Source organism: Saccostrea echinata, unplaced genomic scaffold (assembly GCF_033153115.1).
Source record: "Saccostrea echinata isolate AGI-Se365-2 ecotype Australia unplaced genomic scaffold, CSIRO_AGI_Sech_v1 ptg000011l, whole genome shotgun sequence".
Taxonomy (NCBI): domain Eukaryota; kingdom Metazoa; phylum Mollusca; class Bivalvia; order Ostreida; family Ostreidae; genus Saccostrea; species Saccostrea echinata.
In genome coordinates this window covers 3526591-3541798 of record NW_026889760.1, presented here as the reverse complement: position 1 = coordinate 3541798, position 15208 = coordinate 3526591, and the positions used below count along the sequence as shown (strand labels likewise).

At 32.9% G+C, this 15208-nt stretch overlaps 1 protein-coding gene across 2 annotated transcripts in view; it reads left to right on the top strand.

Annotated features, from left to right (window-relative positions):
* The first annotated feature begins 4671 nt into the window (after window positions 1-4671).
* Window positions 4672-15208, top strand: part of LOC133184815 (uncharacterized oxidoreductase YjmC-like) — a 16533-nt gene continuing 5996 nt past the window's right edge. Inside the window, exons 1-12 of one of the 2 annotated variants that reach the window (XM_061319894.1) lie at window positions 4672-4848; window positions 7730-7840; window positions 7952-8032; window positions 8194-8255; window positions 8410-8463; window positions 8757-8855; window positions 9002-9067; window positions 9186-9246; window positions 9406-9524; window positions 11001-11096; window positions 12226-12339; window positions 12637-12804. In XM_061319894.1, the coding sequence (XP_061175878.1) occupies window positions 4683-4848; window positions 7730-7840; window positions 7952-8032; window positions 8194-8255; window positions 8410-8463; window positions 8757-8855; window positions 9002-9067; window positions 9186-9246; window positions 9406-9524; window positions 11001-11096; window positions 12226-12339; window positions 12637-12684 (1077 nt within the window). In that variant the 5' untranslated portion in view covers window positions 4672-4682 and the 3' untranslated portion in view covers window positions 12685-12804. Of the gene's footprint in view, window positions 4849-7729; window positions 7841-7951; window positions 8033-8193; window positions 8256-8409; window positions 8464-8756; window positions 8856-9001; window positions 9068-9185; window positions 9247-9405; window positions 9525-11000; window positions 11097-12225; window positions 12340-12636; window positions 12805-15208 lie in introns of those variants that run through there. The other variant, XM_061319895.1, reaches the window with a different exon arrangement.

The following is a 15208-nucleotide window of genomic DNA, read 5'->3' as shown; positions in this document are numbered from 1 at the left end:
ATTGTTAAGACAAATATAATAAACAACTCTAGAACACAGCAAATAATTCTTGACTACAATAATACAAGTGCTAAGAAAAAAAAAATTAAATTGATATTCTTAAAATAATATGTGACAATATGGCATTAAGCGTTTTGAAACAATGCAAGGTAAATTTTGAAAAAAAGCAGTGGTTTTCATCTATGTGTAACAAGGTTCTGCCTCATATCCATATTTTATAATAAATTATTGTGTTTATTGACAATAAAACAGCAATTACTTTCGAAATTTCATCTTTCTTGTAGATTTCAGAATGGCATTTAAAATAGATTACGGGGAAGTGCTAGCTTTTGGCGAGGAGGCAGCGAAGAATGTAGTAAGTTTTTTTTAATATACTCGTATTAATTTTTTTTACTTATTAACATATATTTATTTTATTTTATTTTTATGCATGTTGAATCGAAAATCATTCACGAAAAAACTCCCTCCTCCCTCCTATTGTTTCATATCTTTATAAGATACATTTTGTATTTCATATACGATTTTCAAAATAATTAACATTAAGATTTAAATAATCTGTAGAATATTATCAAAAAAGTACTGGATCTAAATCAATGTTCCAATTACTCCCAAGTTTGCTTTTGTAAGTACATCATACAGTAGTTGCTTTCACGTTCCGAGGATCTTTTGAGGATTTAAGGGGAAAAACAACTTGTAATCAATTGATACTGCCACAGTTCCTCCAAAATATTTCTATCTTATCTTTTTCTAGGATGAAAAGATGAAAGTATTGAAATTTGAATACAGCTGGGCGGAGGTGATGGAAGAGGCAGAGAAGCAAAAAGAGGTATCTTAATAGAAATAATAGCAAAAGCAATATACATTATAAACATTTTTTTTTTTAATTTACACTATTTATCTTTCAATGGTGATCATCAAATTAAGAAAATTAAATTTATTTGCAGACGAAAGTTGAAGTAATAAAAACACGTGACCCACAAAAAATACTGAAACGGAACCACGCCAAACGACTGGTAAGAAAAGAAATTCACACATTTAGTTCAAAACAGTCTCCCGTTCTGTTTATGAACTGGTGAGCTTTTTAAAAAGACAAAATGTTTGTTTGTATGTTGTTCAACGTCCCAAAAGACAAAATGTGTTGTTGTTTATCGTAGAGAGAAATCGAAGACAGGAAAATTCATTCCTTGGGATTAAACCAACTCCACAAGGAATTGCTAGTAAGCGTATAGAATAATATGGATATAAAAATTATGTTAAGAAAGTTATAAACAAACAATTTTGTAATGAAACCGGTTTTTTCAATAGAATTAAGTCTCATTTGTTCAATTACAGGAATTCTTCAATGCCAAAAAGGAACCAAAAGCAAAAAGAGACCATCAAAAAATATTGAAGGACAAACATGAATTACTACTGGTAAGAAATAGACGACCTGTTTATAAATATTTTCAGAAAAGAGAGAGCAGAAAATAAGCTTATAATCAAGCTTTGTTGCTTTTCTCTTGCAGAGAAAGGTTGAAACAAAACGTGAGACTGAAAAACTGCTCAGCGCTGCACATGAACAACTACTGGTAAGAAAACGAATCTCTCGATAAATGTACGCAAAATACTCAAAGCAGTTTTTGAAAATTAATAATAGCGACTGTGTGGTTTTTCTCTTGTAGAAAAGGATTGAGGCCAAGCAAATACATAGAGGTTTGCTGATGAATGTCCACAATCAACTACTGGTAAGGACACACTAATATTTACGTTTGACATTGCTATAGATGGTGTAGCTATAGTTTGCTTTATTTAATACATATATTTATCCTTGATCGTAAAGTTCTGCAGATCATATACTAGTATACCGCTATATATATATATATATATATATATATATATATATATATATATATATATATATATATATATATATATATATATATATATATATATATAGTATTGAGTTCCAAATTTTAATCTTGTTAGCTTCAAACTTCTCTTTTATAATTCAGAATGTAACGAAAAAAGAAGATACGGTGACAGCTTTATCCTGGGGAAGGAGACCGCTGTTCAGTGCCTTAAAGGTACAGTTTTGATACAGAGAATAAAGATTATTGTTTATTTTTTCTGACATACATTTATTGGTTTTATTTACAGAAGAATATATAACTTTTTCAGGTTCTAACGGACAAAGGAACAGGAATGATTTACGGAATATTAAAGTATTTTGGTTTCGTATGAAAAGTTGCTTGCATCATAGAGACATTTTATATTAGATTAAACATTTTTGGATTAAACATATTTTACTCGTCAAAAGAGTTTTTATTTTTTCAAGCATTTGTTTGATGTTACGAGATGTTACAGAGTTATCTATAAAATTAAAATATATAATCGCAACAGTGTGAAAACGAGATACGTGTATTTAAAAGCAGCTTACAGAGTCGAAAAGGTTATATTATCGATAAAATATAATGCGTATTAGAATGCATGAAATAGAAATAGTTAAAAGTGTGTCAAAGTCGAAGACTTGAAAAGACAAGAGGCCCATGGGCCACATCGCTCACCTGAGCACTGTGGCTAGGAAAAAAGCAAAAATCAGTTCAGTATTGAAAAGCTCACATGCATAAGTGGTCCCGACCTACCCCTACAGGGGGGATGATTTGAACAAAATTGAATCTACACTAAGGATGCTTACATATTTCTTTGACTAACTGTGGCTTCTTTTCCAACAAGTTTAAAATTCATTGTAGACCCACTCTACCCCCAGGGGTCATGAATTGATCAAACTTGAATCTACGCTACCTGAGGATGCTTTCATATAAATATGACCAATCATGGCTTTGCTGTTCTTGAGAAGAAGATTTTTGAAGATTTTTCCTATATACTCCTATGTTAAACGTTGACCGCCCATTGTGGCCCCACCCTACCCCCGGGGGTCATTATTTGAACAAAATTTGAATCTACATCATCTGAGGATGCTTTCACATAAATATGACCAATCATGGCTTTGTTGTTCTTGAGGAGAAGGTTTTTAAAGATTTTTCCTATATATTCTTATGTAAAACTTTGATCGTCCATTGTGGCCCCATCCTACCCCCAAGGGTCATGATTTGAACAAATTGAATCTACACTACCTGACGATAATTCCACATTAGTTTCATCTTTCCTGGCCCATTGGTTCTTGAGAAGAAGATTTTTAAAAGATGCCATTAATTTTTCCCTGGTTTGTTATTATCCCCCCTTGGAAGAGGGCGTGGTCCTTCATTTAAATTTGAATCCCTTTCACCCAAGAATACTCTGTGCCAAGTTTGGTTGAAATTGGCCCAGTGGTTCTGGAGAAGAAGATGAAATTGTGAAAAGTTAACGACGACGACAGACAACGGACAAATTTTGATCAGGAAAGCTCACTTGAGCCTTCGGCTCAGGTGAGCAAAAAAAAAATGAGAATGGGAGGGGGCCGATGCCAAGTGCCTTTGATCCTTGCTGCTAAGAATAAGATTTTCTGAGAAATTTCCTTCATGTATCTACTATTTCTTATGTAAAGAATTGAATTTTATTGTGGTCCAACATCCTGGAAATAGGTGCTGAAATGTGTTCACATGCATGTATCTGTAATCAAGGCAACTCACTTTAGCCCTGCATGTGTGTACGTTTGTTTTTTTAAAGAAAAGGTTATAAAACGTAAGAGATTGGAACAAGGTTACTGACCTGTGAGAGAGTGTCTGGGACGTAACTTTGGAACTCATTTGCAATGAATTTATACTTGAGTATGTTGTTGCTTATACCAAAATAATTTTCTTTCTCATTCAAATCAATTAACTGCCATGATTAACTATTTGAAGACTTCCATCTTGTCTAAAAAAAAGTCTGTTTTTGTTTTAATCGGACACGTTGACATCTCGATATAGTCCTATATGCAGCAAAACCAAGGCTATGGAAAATACTTTAAACATCTTATTTTGAAAAGCTTTAAAGTTTAAATTGACACTTAGTCCTATGAACATATATATATCTGTGGATCACGATTTGAATCTAAATTGGTTTGCAATTTCCTTCGAAAGTTTGTTCTTTATTTCGAGAATTAAAAAATCTATCAATCTGAATAAACTCAGTATTAATTGATATATCAGAGAGAGAGAGAGAGAGAGAGAGAGAGAGAGAGAGAGAGAGAGAGAGAGAGAGAGAGAGAGAGAGAGAGAGAGAGAGAGAGAGAGAGAGAGAGAGATTTCAAAGGTTTCATGTTGGGAAAAAAAAGTGGGCAGTCCCGGTGGGCAGCCCCCCACCCCACCCCCCACCCCCTTCCCCGCGATGCTACGTGCCTGAAGTGATGTTTAAGATATAAAAGAAAATGCATTTCTTTTTAAAGAGTCAGTGGCGGATCAATAAAACTTCAAAAGCGAGGGCCAAACAAGTTGGGGGTCTAGAGTGGGGGCCCAGGGACGAGGCCCCCGGAAGCCTTCAGGTTTTAAGGGTTTTATGAAACAGTTATTTGACATTTAAGCTATATTTTAAGTATAATTAATGCAATGTCCCACAATAACAACAACATCCAACAGCAAAATGATTTTTCAATCTTATGTATAATTTTGGTCACAAAAAGGGGGGGGGGGCTGGGTCCCCTAAATCATGTCGATTTTAACCTGCACGAAGCGAGATAACTCCAACATTCTTATCCAAATAATAACGCTTAATTTTGACCCGAAATGGCGACAGAGGGGGATATACTAGTGTCGAAGCAAGAGCTCCATGAATTTGTGGTGCGGTGCATCACAGCTGCTGGAGCGGATCCAAACCATGCAGCCGATTTGGCGGATCTTCTCGTCACAGCTGATTATCGAGGTCATTACAGTCATGGCATGAACAGACTTGGTAATGTGTTTATTGTTTACTTTTTGATCTACTTTTACTTTCATTTTATGTCTTAGAGAGAGAGAGAGAGAGAGAGAGAGAGAGAGAGTTTAAGGAAAGATATACAGTTATGTAACATAATTACGCTACTTTTGGATTGTCTCAAGGGATCAGTAAAACGAACCTTCGATCTTATTGTTTATTGTTGACCAAAGGAGCCATGTGGCTCTATATACAAGCAATACAGGCAAATGGCAGAGGATTCAAAAATACTGCAAAATGTAAACATATGAATTATAGGAAATTTGGGACAGACACAAACAAATAATAAACCAAAAAGTGAGACATCATTAATGACATTTAACATACATGTATATATTGGTATTTGTCTGTTTTGTAGATTTCGATCAATACAAGTTGACAACTTGAAGCTTCTGAATAGTTTTAAAGTTATGCAAACTAAAAAGTGGTATAAGTTTGAAAAAGGAAGGCTTTTCTTTTTCAAATAAAAAGGCTTTGTAGTTTATACATAAATAAAAAAATTGCGGACATATCAAAACAAAATGAAAATCATCTTCTATTTCCTGCATGTTACAAAATGAGTACTTATGTTCTCTTCTGGGGAAGGTCTTGTAACTTCGATTTTCAACATTCAGAGAATGTTCAGAATAGTCAGAAAGGAATTAATTTAATTTATGTCATTCAGTCGCCTGTGGAAGGGTAAATGTATTTTGTAACTAAGAGGTTTACGACGGCAATGACCCCCCCCCCCCCCCCGAAAAAAAAAATCCTAAGATACTGTTACGAGGGTTGATTCAAGAGTAATGTCACAGCTGCTATTAAATCTTAAATAATTGAGTGTTATCAACAAAATTTTGCATACTATCCCTATCTATTTTAATTTTTGCCTTAAAATTTCATTCAATTGTACAAAATGCATTTTAAAATATTAAGATAAACACAACGTTAGGTTTTGTCAAACGTCGCATGGCAAGAATGTTACCGACGTCGTTATGACGTAACTTTCGGAACTCATTTTCAGTTCATCCGCGGTCCGCATGTCTTTTTAACCTAGCCCTCGTGTGCTTTCTTTTCAATAATTTTTACTGCCATTTTGCCATAAACTGTCTTGTTTTGAGTTAATTGTAGTATCAAATTGTTTTGAACTTTGTCCAAATGTTATTTCTAAATTCATTCCCTTTTGCATAAATCTTATGTATTGATCATCAAATTTGAAAAGTGTCAGATCGAGAAACGTCATAATGACACCCATACATTCTTGCTGTGCAGCGATAGACGAGACCCAAGGTTGTGTTTATTTTAAAATTTCATAAAGTATTGCATATAGCTTAATGAAATTTTAAGAAAAAAATCAAAATAGTTAGAGGTATTAGTATATAAACTTGGTGAAAACTTTTGATTATTAAAGATTTTAGAGCAGTGTGCCAATTGTGACATTATTTTTGGATCAACCTTCGTAAATGGGAGAAATGTGTATTTTAAAATATAGGTTTTCAGGCCATATTTAAAAAGATGTTTGCGTTCCCTCTCCCCACTCAAGATAAAAAAAAAAAAAAAAATGGGTAGTTAGGTAGGGAAATTTTTTTTTTCAAAAACACTTGTGAATATTAAGTTGAAATAGTTATTAATGGGATGAGAAAACTTTGGAATGAATTAAAAAAAATGTTTCCTAGAGGTTAAAAAAAGTTTTGAGTCGAAACATCTCAAGACTCTGTCACCTCCTCTGGTGATCGTCTGGTTTTTTCATGTGCAGTGATGATAAAGAAATACTGTTCAAAGTCTTTTCAGACTTCAAAGAGAAGCAAACAATCCAGTTTGAAGATGTGGGAAAACCTCTGTGTTCAGGAAATTGAAAAAAATATATTAACTGAAATACTGAAATTTGTGTGACTGATTGGTGAGCGTGTGTAGTTAACCAAGCTGGAAAATTCAGATAGTCTGGTCATTATGACTTACTACCTAAGACAAATCAATTATACCTTGTGACTAACAACAGACACTTCCATATGTGGGGGTTCCAAGAAAACACCACTACCGTTTACGGTCACAAAATAATGAAGTGCATGATTCCTATGTATATAAATATTGTATATAACAATTATTAATGGCACACTATTGAATAAAAATATATTATTCATTACTTTCAGTAAGTAAATTTAAATAGTAAAACATTTTCACCAGTCAGCAAAACATTAAGAAATTGAGTATCTTCGATCAGTTTTAATGTTATTCAAATATGTGCAATTGCATATGAGAGAGAGAGAGAGAGAGAGAGAGAGAGAGAGAGAGAGAGGATGCTAGTTTTGTTAAAATTACACTGGCTAGAATGTGTATATTACCATTTGTATAAACTGTTTAAAAAAGCATAAAGGGAAGAAGGAATCAAGGATTTAAAGATGAAATGACATTTAAAAATGTGCACTGTGACTCACGTGAATGAAGGTGATTGTATTTAACTTTGGACTATGTCACTTATTTAGATTATTATATTAATAGCTATTTATAATTTCTCTGCCCAATTTAATTTTATTTTGCATGTTTTCTTTCCTTCAGTTTTAGTTGGGAAAAAATTAATTTATGTCATTCTAATAGTTTTAATTTGGAAAATTAAAAAAAATCCCTCTCTTCCAACCCAAAGATCAAAATGGTGAGTACCCAAGTGAAATGAGTAATATTTTTGCTTATATCAATATCAGTTTTAATTTGGAAAATTAAAAAAAATCCCTCTCTTCCAACCCAAAGATCAAAATGGTGAGTACCCAAGTGAAATGAGTAATATTTTTGCTTATATCATACTTTTAGAGAATATTTATTATAATTTAATCAAATTATGCAATTATAACGTCATAGTGCATATGTATAATTAAATTTATAATTTTAGATATGTATTCAAGTGAACTAAAATCAGGAATATGTAGAGGAGGTGGGGCTTCCCCGGAAATCGTCAAGCAAACAGTCGCCACTGCCCTGGTGGACGGGAATAATTTGTTGGGTTGGTTTTGCATTTATGATGCCTTATCACTTGAAAGCTAATTGTAGCATTAGATCAGTAAGTAAGCTATTTGTCCAATTACCTTATCTTTAATATTTTTTTTCGGAATAGGTCCAGTTGTCGGGAAGTTCGCTGTGGATCTGGCTATCAAAAAGGCAAAAGAGGCAGGGATCGGAATGGTCACAGTTCGAGGTACCGTTATTATTTCTCGATCATTCATCAGTTGATCCGTCAAGAAATTATTAGTTTCGTGCATCGGATTAGTTCCACATTACAATATACCACGAAATATGTAAATGAAAAATTATTAATCGGAAGATTTTCTCCAAATCCATTGTTCCTTTTACTTCCAGGTTCAAACCATTTTGGGATAGCCGGGTGGTATTCTTTAAGAGCTCTAGAACACGGTCTTATAGTAAGAATATTCAACAGAAAGATGGACTTATTAAAAGCAATATGTAATTTAAACAGTTTAATTTACAGTTGAAATTTTGTAGAGGTCTGTCTTAGATGTAGAATGACAATTGTGACTTCAGTGATGCTATCCGTAACATCAGTTTTTGTTCCAGGGAATGTCTTTCACTAATACCTCACCAGTTCTTAACCCAACGAGATCAAAAGAGGTATATATTTCATATCAAATATATTTTTATATACGTACTTACGCATTGATATACATTTAAATATGTTTACATAGTTCACTTAAGTACTAGTATTCTATAATTTTTACTTATCTAAATGTGTTGAAATTTCCAGCAGCAGAAAATCAATCTGCTTCTTTGTACATCTTTTAAACCTGTTTTCAAATTTCTGAACATATCCTTCTATATATTATCTTACAATACAATGTAATGATAATAATTTTGGTTCTTTCACATATTTCCAATCGACAATAAAACAAGTTTTAGTTTTTCAGCAAATTCTCGGGACAAATCCTATAAGTGTGGCTGCACCGGCTAAAGATGGCGACAGCTTTGTGTTGGATATGGCTACCTCTAGCGTAGCGCTAGGAAAGGTAACGCAGATGCTAAAAACCAAATGTAAAAGAACGATATCACGTCTGTGGTAAGAATATTGTGACATTATAACAAATCAATACATGTATGTTCTTAATGCATGAACATTTTTGTTTCATTCTGTATATATGTGGCTTATATGTAGATCGAGATTCAAGACAGGAAGAATCTCCCGCTTCCACCAGGGTGGGCGGTTGATGCCGATGGAAACGTAAGCAATTCCCTTAAATTTCCTTAGAGTAAGAAACTTGAATATTTTTGAAACGTGAGTAAAAAAATGCTTGAAATTTATGGTGACTTTAGTGGTTTATATGCATTTTTTGGAACAGGAAACGTACGACCCTAAGAAAATCAAAGGCCTGTTACCTCTTGGAGGAAAAGAAGAAAGCAGTAAGTAATGTACATGTATAATTAATGACATTTGGTGTTCTTTAGTTTTCTTTTTTTTTGTAATAATAATTTTGATATGCTTCACATATATTTCACCTAAATTAAACATTTTCATGTATGAACAAGTGTTTGTTGAATAACGTCTTTCTGCCATGACAGGTGGATATAAGGGTTACGGATTGTCCATGATGGTGGAGGTTCTGACAGGGATACTCAGCGGTGGGGCCTTTGGTCCACATATACGTCAGTGGAAAGGAGCAACGAGAGTCGCTAATCTGGTAAACGGAGTATTTTAATACATATTTCTCTACCATAATCGTATGGTATGATGTTTTCTCTTTTCTTTGTCTGTTTATCTGTTGTTCTGTATCTTTTAGCTATCCGGTTTTTTGCGATGGAAGGGTTAATCAGTGTTGAATGAAGTATATCACAACTTTATGCAATGTTTTGTTATGAAAAATAATATCATTATGGAGTCTTGATTGCACAGTTTAAATAGAATTTACTCTGCATTGGAATGTAGCAAAAATGCATTGTTAAGTTATATTTTAAGTTATATTATAAAGCACCTGTGTAACACCTATTGACCAATGTTTATATTATAAAACTAATATTATAGTTTTGTGGCAATATATGCAATGTATACGCCAATAAAGATACTACACCAATAAAGATTAATCCAATTGTTTCCCTGTTAGGTTCATGTTGTTGGCTTAGAGTTCCTGTTCTTTCTTGGAAATATGTTAATAGTGAAAAAATAGTACCATGCATGTACCCTATTTAAAGGTAAAGATTTCAAATGAAAAATTCTTTGAATTCCTAAAGTAAAAATTTTCTTTCTTTAAATTAATGCAGTTTCAGTTTGTAAGGTACAAATTTACATTTCAGTACTAATTTCACATTCTAGTAACAACTGCAGTACTGTCAATGAACAGTATTTTAAGTAAAAACATGGAAATCATTATCACACAAAAGAAGTATGAAAAGAATATCAATATAGTTTATGCTGTAGAAATATAAACGCGTAGAAATATACATGACGAAACTCGAACTAAAGAGACGTCACAATGACGCTACAGAGACGTTAATAAAATATGACGATATAGGACAGCGAGAAATTCAAACACTGAGTATATTTGTGGTGCATTTAAGCATTAAAATGTAAATATAAGGAATGTTTTTAAGTTTAGTGTGAATTATTGGTGTGTAAATCACACAGACTTGCACGTAGGCATATTTTTTCATGAAGCGCGCTTCATGAAAAAATATGCCTACGTGCAAGTCTGTGTGATTTACACACCAATAACTCACACAAAACTTAAAAACATTCCTTAAATAAACTGATATATGAAGCTATGTTGCTCAAAAGCAAAAAAATAGGATGACCAGGGATCAAAAATGTAGTAGATTTATTTACTAGTACTTGCCAGTACTTGCTCCCATTTGTCACTATCACCATTCGATTGAACCAGAACACTTGAACAAGTGGTCCAGAATTTCACAAATCTGATAAAAATACTCTTGGTCATTATAATGTTGTACTTTGTTTGCCTCTGAAATGCCCAGGAGCAGAAAAGAGCAGAAAAGAAAATATTTAAAGAAACAATTCATTTTCTCTATAGATTAAACACAGCCCCACCCTAATACCAGAACCCCTGACCCAGGAGCCAGAAAATTCATATTTAAAGTGAATTTCTCCGGTAGTTACATTATAAGAAGTTATAGTTGTAATGATTACAAGTTTAATATTGTAGGGACAATGTTTTATTGTGCTGGATCCTAAAGCTTTTACTGATGACTTTGAGGACAGAATGAGTGAGCTGAATAATATCTGCAGGCAGCTGGAATCTGTAAGACACCTAAAAAGTTCATGATTTCAGATTTCTTGTATAGCTGCCAATCAAGTTCATTTTTTTGCATTGCATTGCTTTAATAATTGTTATAATTTAATAAAAATTGAATGCATCAAGTATTTTAATTTCCCCGTAAATATTATAAATATTAAAGTGCTGAAACACTAATTGGATAGTTATGTTGAATGCAAGTAACTGCTAAATAGATCATCGTTTGCATATCTTTGGAAAAAAAATACAGGTGAATTTTAGAGCAAGAAATTTTCTAGAACTTATCACTGCAATACATGTTCTAAAAAGCATTAGGCACGGTAACTATATATTCCCTCCTACACTTTACACATAAACAATTCAAAATTAATGGTAGCTTTGTCATTTAAACTATTTTTGAATGCGGAGATCATTAAGTAGTTATATTAATAATTCTTAACCAATAGTTAATTGCTTTTAATCACAACGCTTTTTTTTTTAATAAAAAGGGAGGTGGTCAGAAAATTTAATCCATTGAAATCAGGGTTTAAAACACCTCCGGATTTTAAAATACTCATGGATATTGATAAGTGATCGACCCTTAAGCCTTTCCCTATGTTGATTTATAAGACTGATAAAGTACAATTTCGTAGTTGAAATCTTATAAGAAATTGGTAAAAAAGTAATAAAGTGAACATTTTCGCCGTGTTTTTGCCCCCCCCCCCCCGCGAAACAACAAAACTTTTGTATGAATTGTTAAATTCATTGTTGAATAACAATTCACAATACATACCCCTAAAAAAGGTTTTTTGTTTTATAGGGTAAGTGGGGGATGTTTTATGTTTTTAAAATATTTTCCGTTTTTCATTGATTTCTGTAGTGAAAAAACGCGTTATAGTTATTTCTTTCGTTTTCCCAAATAAATTATATTTTTTGAAAATTCATATACTAGTGAATATCAATATAAATATGAAAAATCGTTCAAATATGTTAACTTTTGAATAACTTGGAGATACCTGTAGAGGAAGAGTATACGTTTAAAATCTTAAGCCAGAATCAGTTTTCTTATAATTAGTAGCGAGAGATTATGTTGACGAAAAGTTAAACTTCTGTATTTTTTATGTATTTTTGATCTTTTCGTTGTCTTTGTATGTAGGTGGATGGCCCTGACAAACCTGTATTAGTCCCCGGAGACCCAGAGAAGGAACACATGAAGCTATGTGACAAACTAGGGGGGATTCCCTACCATCCTAACCAGATTACATTCATGGTAGAGGGACTTTTATTTCTTTAATACCTTTGAAAATACTGTATACAGGGTTATTTTCGCCCCGTGTCATTTCGCCCACCTGAGAGTAGGGCGAAAGAGACGAAAATAAAACGGGGCGAAATTTTCCCTGTATACAGTAATTAAATGGGCATGTACTTTGATCTCTGCATATAATAGACATAAATGGTGTAAATAATGAAATCTTGCTTACATGTGTATATATTTTGTGAAATTCTGCATACTTTCAACGTTTACATTCATGCATCTAATTTTCTTTCCCTTTTTTTCTTTTTAAAGAATGACATGGCTAAGCTGTTCAATGTAACTCCAGTGAAGACATCCTGAGGGATTCGGAAAATTCACTGATCTCACGTGCCTTACATATTACTCTGTATCATCATGTTGATATCATATAGTTATTGAGAGAAAGAAAAATGTATAGAAAATAAATTATGAAATAATGAAGTTTGCTTATTAGAAATGATTTTAAATATTCTTTACAAAGGTTAGACTTTTTATTTGATTTTGTTCCGTTATGTTCATATGAGAATATCGTTTCTGATGAATAAGTTGATAAATTGTTAGAAGAATATGGAGCAGGAAAAGCAGCACAACCCATAAGGAATTCGAACTAGGAATGTAGGTTATCCCACTACACAGAACTCGATGTACTGAATGTTAAAGCTTAAAAGAGTTTCCTGTTTTGATCAGCAGGATTGAAAATCAGACGATAATTGACCACTGCTTATGCATCTGACATAGAAATAATTCGAAAGATATGTTCAGAAAATGGCAAAGTAAGATGCGTTCTGACCTCACAGAGACATGAGAAAGAGATCACGTAATATCGTTTTGAGCGCGGTATGATCCCTTTCAAGACGAAAGATTGATGATGAAAACCAAATGTGGAGAGTAGGTCATCTCTCCACGATCCTAAAAAGACATTTTTTGTGCATTTGTATTCAAAGAAACAAACATTTGAAAACATGGAGATAAGACCCGGAGACTATAAAAAAGGATTTTTTCAAAAAACAAACAAACAAACAAACAAACAAACAAAAAAAAAACAAAAAAAAAAAAACAACAACAACAACAACAACAAACAAACAATGTGTAAATGCTATGCTTCTTTGTCATTTTAAATTTCAATATTTTGTGTTGCGATGATAACTCAATTATATGCGTTACCAGTCCAGCGCACTACGGACTTGAGAAGTTTTTGGTTCGATTGTCATAAGAAACATTTTATTTTTATTCTTTTTTATACAAACATTCAAGTTGTTTATCAGTTGAATTACGCAACTTTTATTTAAATTTTAGCTTGTCCACGAACTTTACGGACAACTCTCGTATATTTACTGATTTATAAAAGTTTTTAAAGAGATAAATTTTGGTTCAGTTGCACAGGGAGCGAAAGCAATATTTCAAACCTACTGGAACTTCATTTCATATATAATAACCTATTTCATGTATCTTGTTAGATGTTTATTACTTACGTGAAGAGTTACTGTGTTATCTATTAAGATAAGTGGACTAAAATATTTCAAATATGCAAGCTATTTCAATGTAGATCTAAACATTTTCCTGTATGCGTAACTTTGCAAAGTCTGTGCACTTCTGGTCAGCCGACCAAATCGTGGACATTTAGACCATAAATGTTTCGTACACATGATTTCTGCAGATCGCTCGCCAAGAACGCCCATCTTCTTTATGCATATCATTTGAATTACAGTTTGTGCCCCCCCCCCCCCCTCAAAAAAGTCCAAAGATTAGGTTAAACTAAAAAGAAATATAAAAGAAAACTGTCTATTTAAATACATTAAAATTGAGAAAGTCATAAAATTTAGTAATCTTGCAAAATCAGTGTTATGATATCAAGCAAACAACACGAGAGAAAAGGGTCCATTAATTTTCGATTCCCACCGTACATACTTTATTACTTGTCACCTTACGTATCTCAGAAAGAGGGTGTTGCAGAAACTCGCGATTATTCCCTATATAGAGAATGCTAAGTAGATAACTTTATTTATACGACAGGTATGTCCACCTTAATTGTTATAGCAACAAAACATTTCACATTTTCACATTTTACGTTTATTTCATGCATAGTTTTTTCCTAACATAGGCTGGCGACCTGTGAGTAAACTTTTTTTTACATCCAAGGTCACTGTCGCCATATTGCAAGAGAAAAGTTAGAACGATAAAAAAGCACAATAAATGGCAAGTGCACCTCACACATCATTTTGAAAGATGTACATGTACTGTAGACAGCGTGCGTTAAGATGTACATGTACTGTAGACAGCGTGCGTTAATATTTTTCAATATTTAAAAATGTGTCCAATAATCACGCTGTTGATGCAGTTTTGAAGAAAAATCCTGTCTCTTTATGCGTATGTCAAATTCATTCTGTTTCATGGTGGCAATTTTTACAGCACAATGTAGAACAATATTTAGAAACTGCATATCGACTTCCAATTTGCCATTAAATGAAGTGTAAATTTAGTCACATAGGAAAATCAGTCAAGTTTTCTGTTTTTCAAATAGGGAATCCCCATTTTCTATCATTTAAAAGCTTTTTCCCGCTAATCAATAATTTTACTTTTTCAACAAAATTGCAAAACTTAATGAGTAGACGTTATATATATATTTCTAAATAATTTACATATAAAATTCAACACGAAATGCTTCAGTAGCGAATGACGTGACGTCACGCAGACCCTCATGGCGACTGATTCTTTTCGAGATGTCGTTAACGTTGGATTTAAGCGTCTAGTACGGCAATTGAGAGGGAAGTCGGACCAAAAATCAGGTTAGAAACATCGACTGACATGATTTATACCGCGTGTTGTTGTTAGTTTTATTAAATAA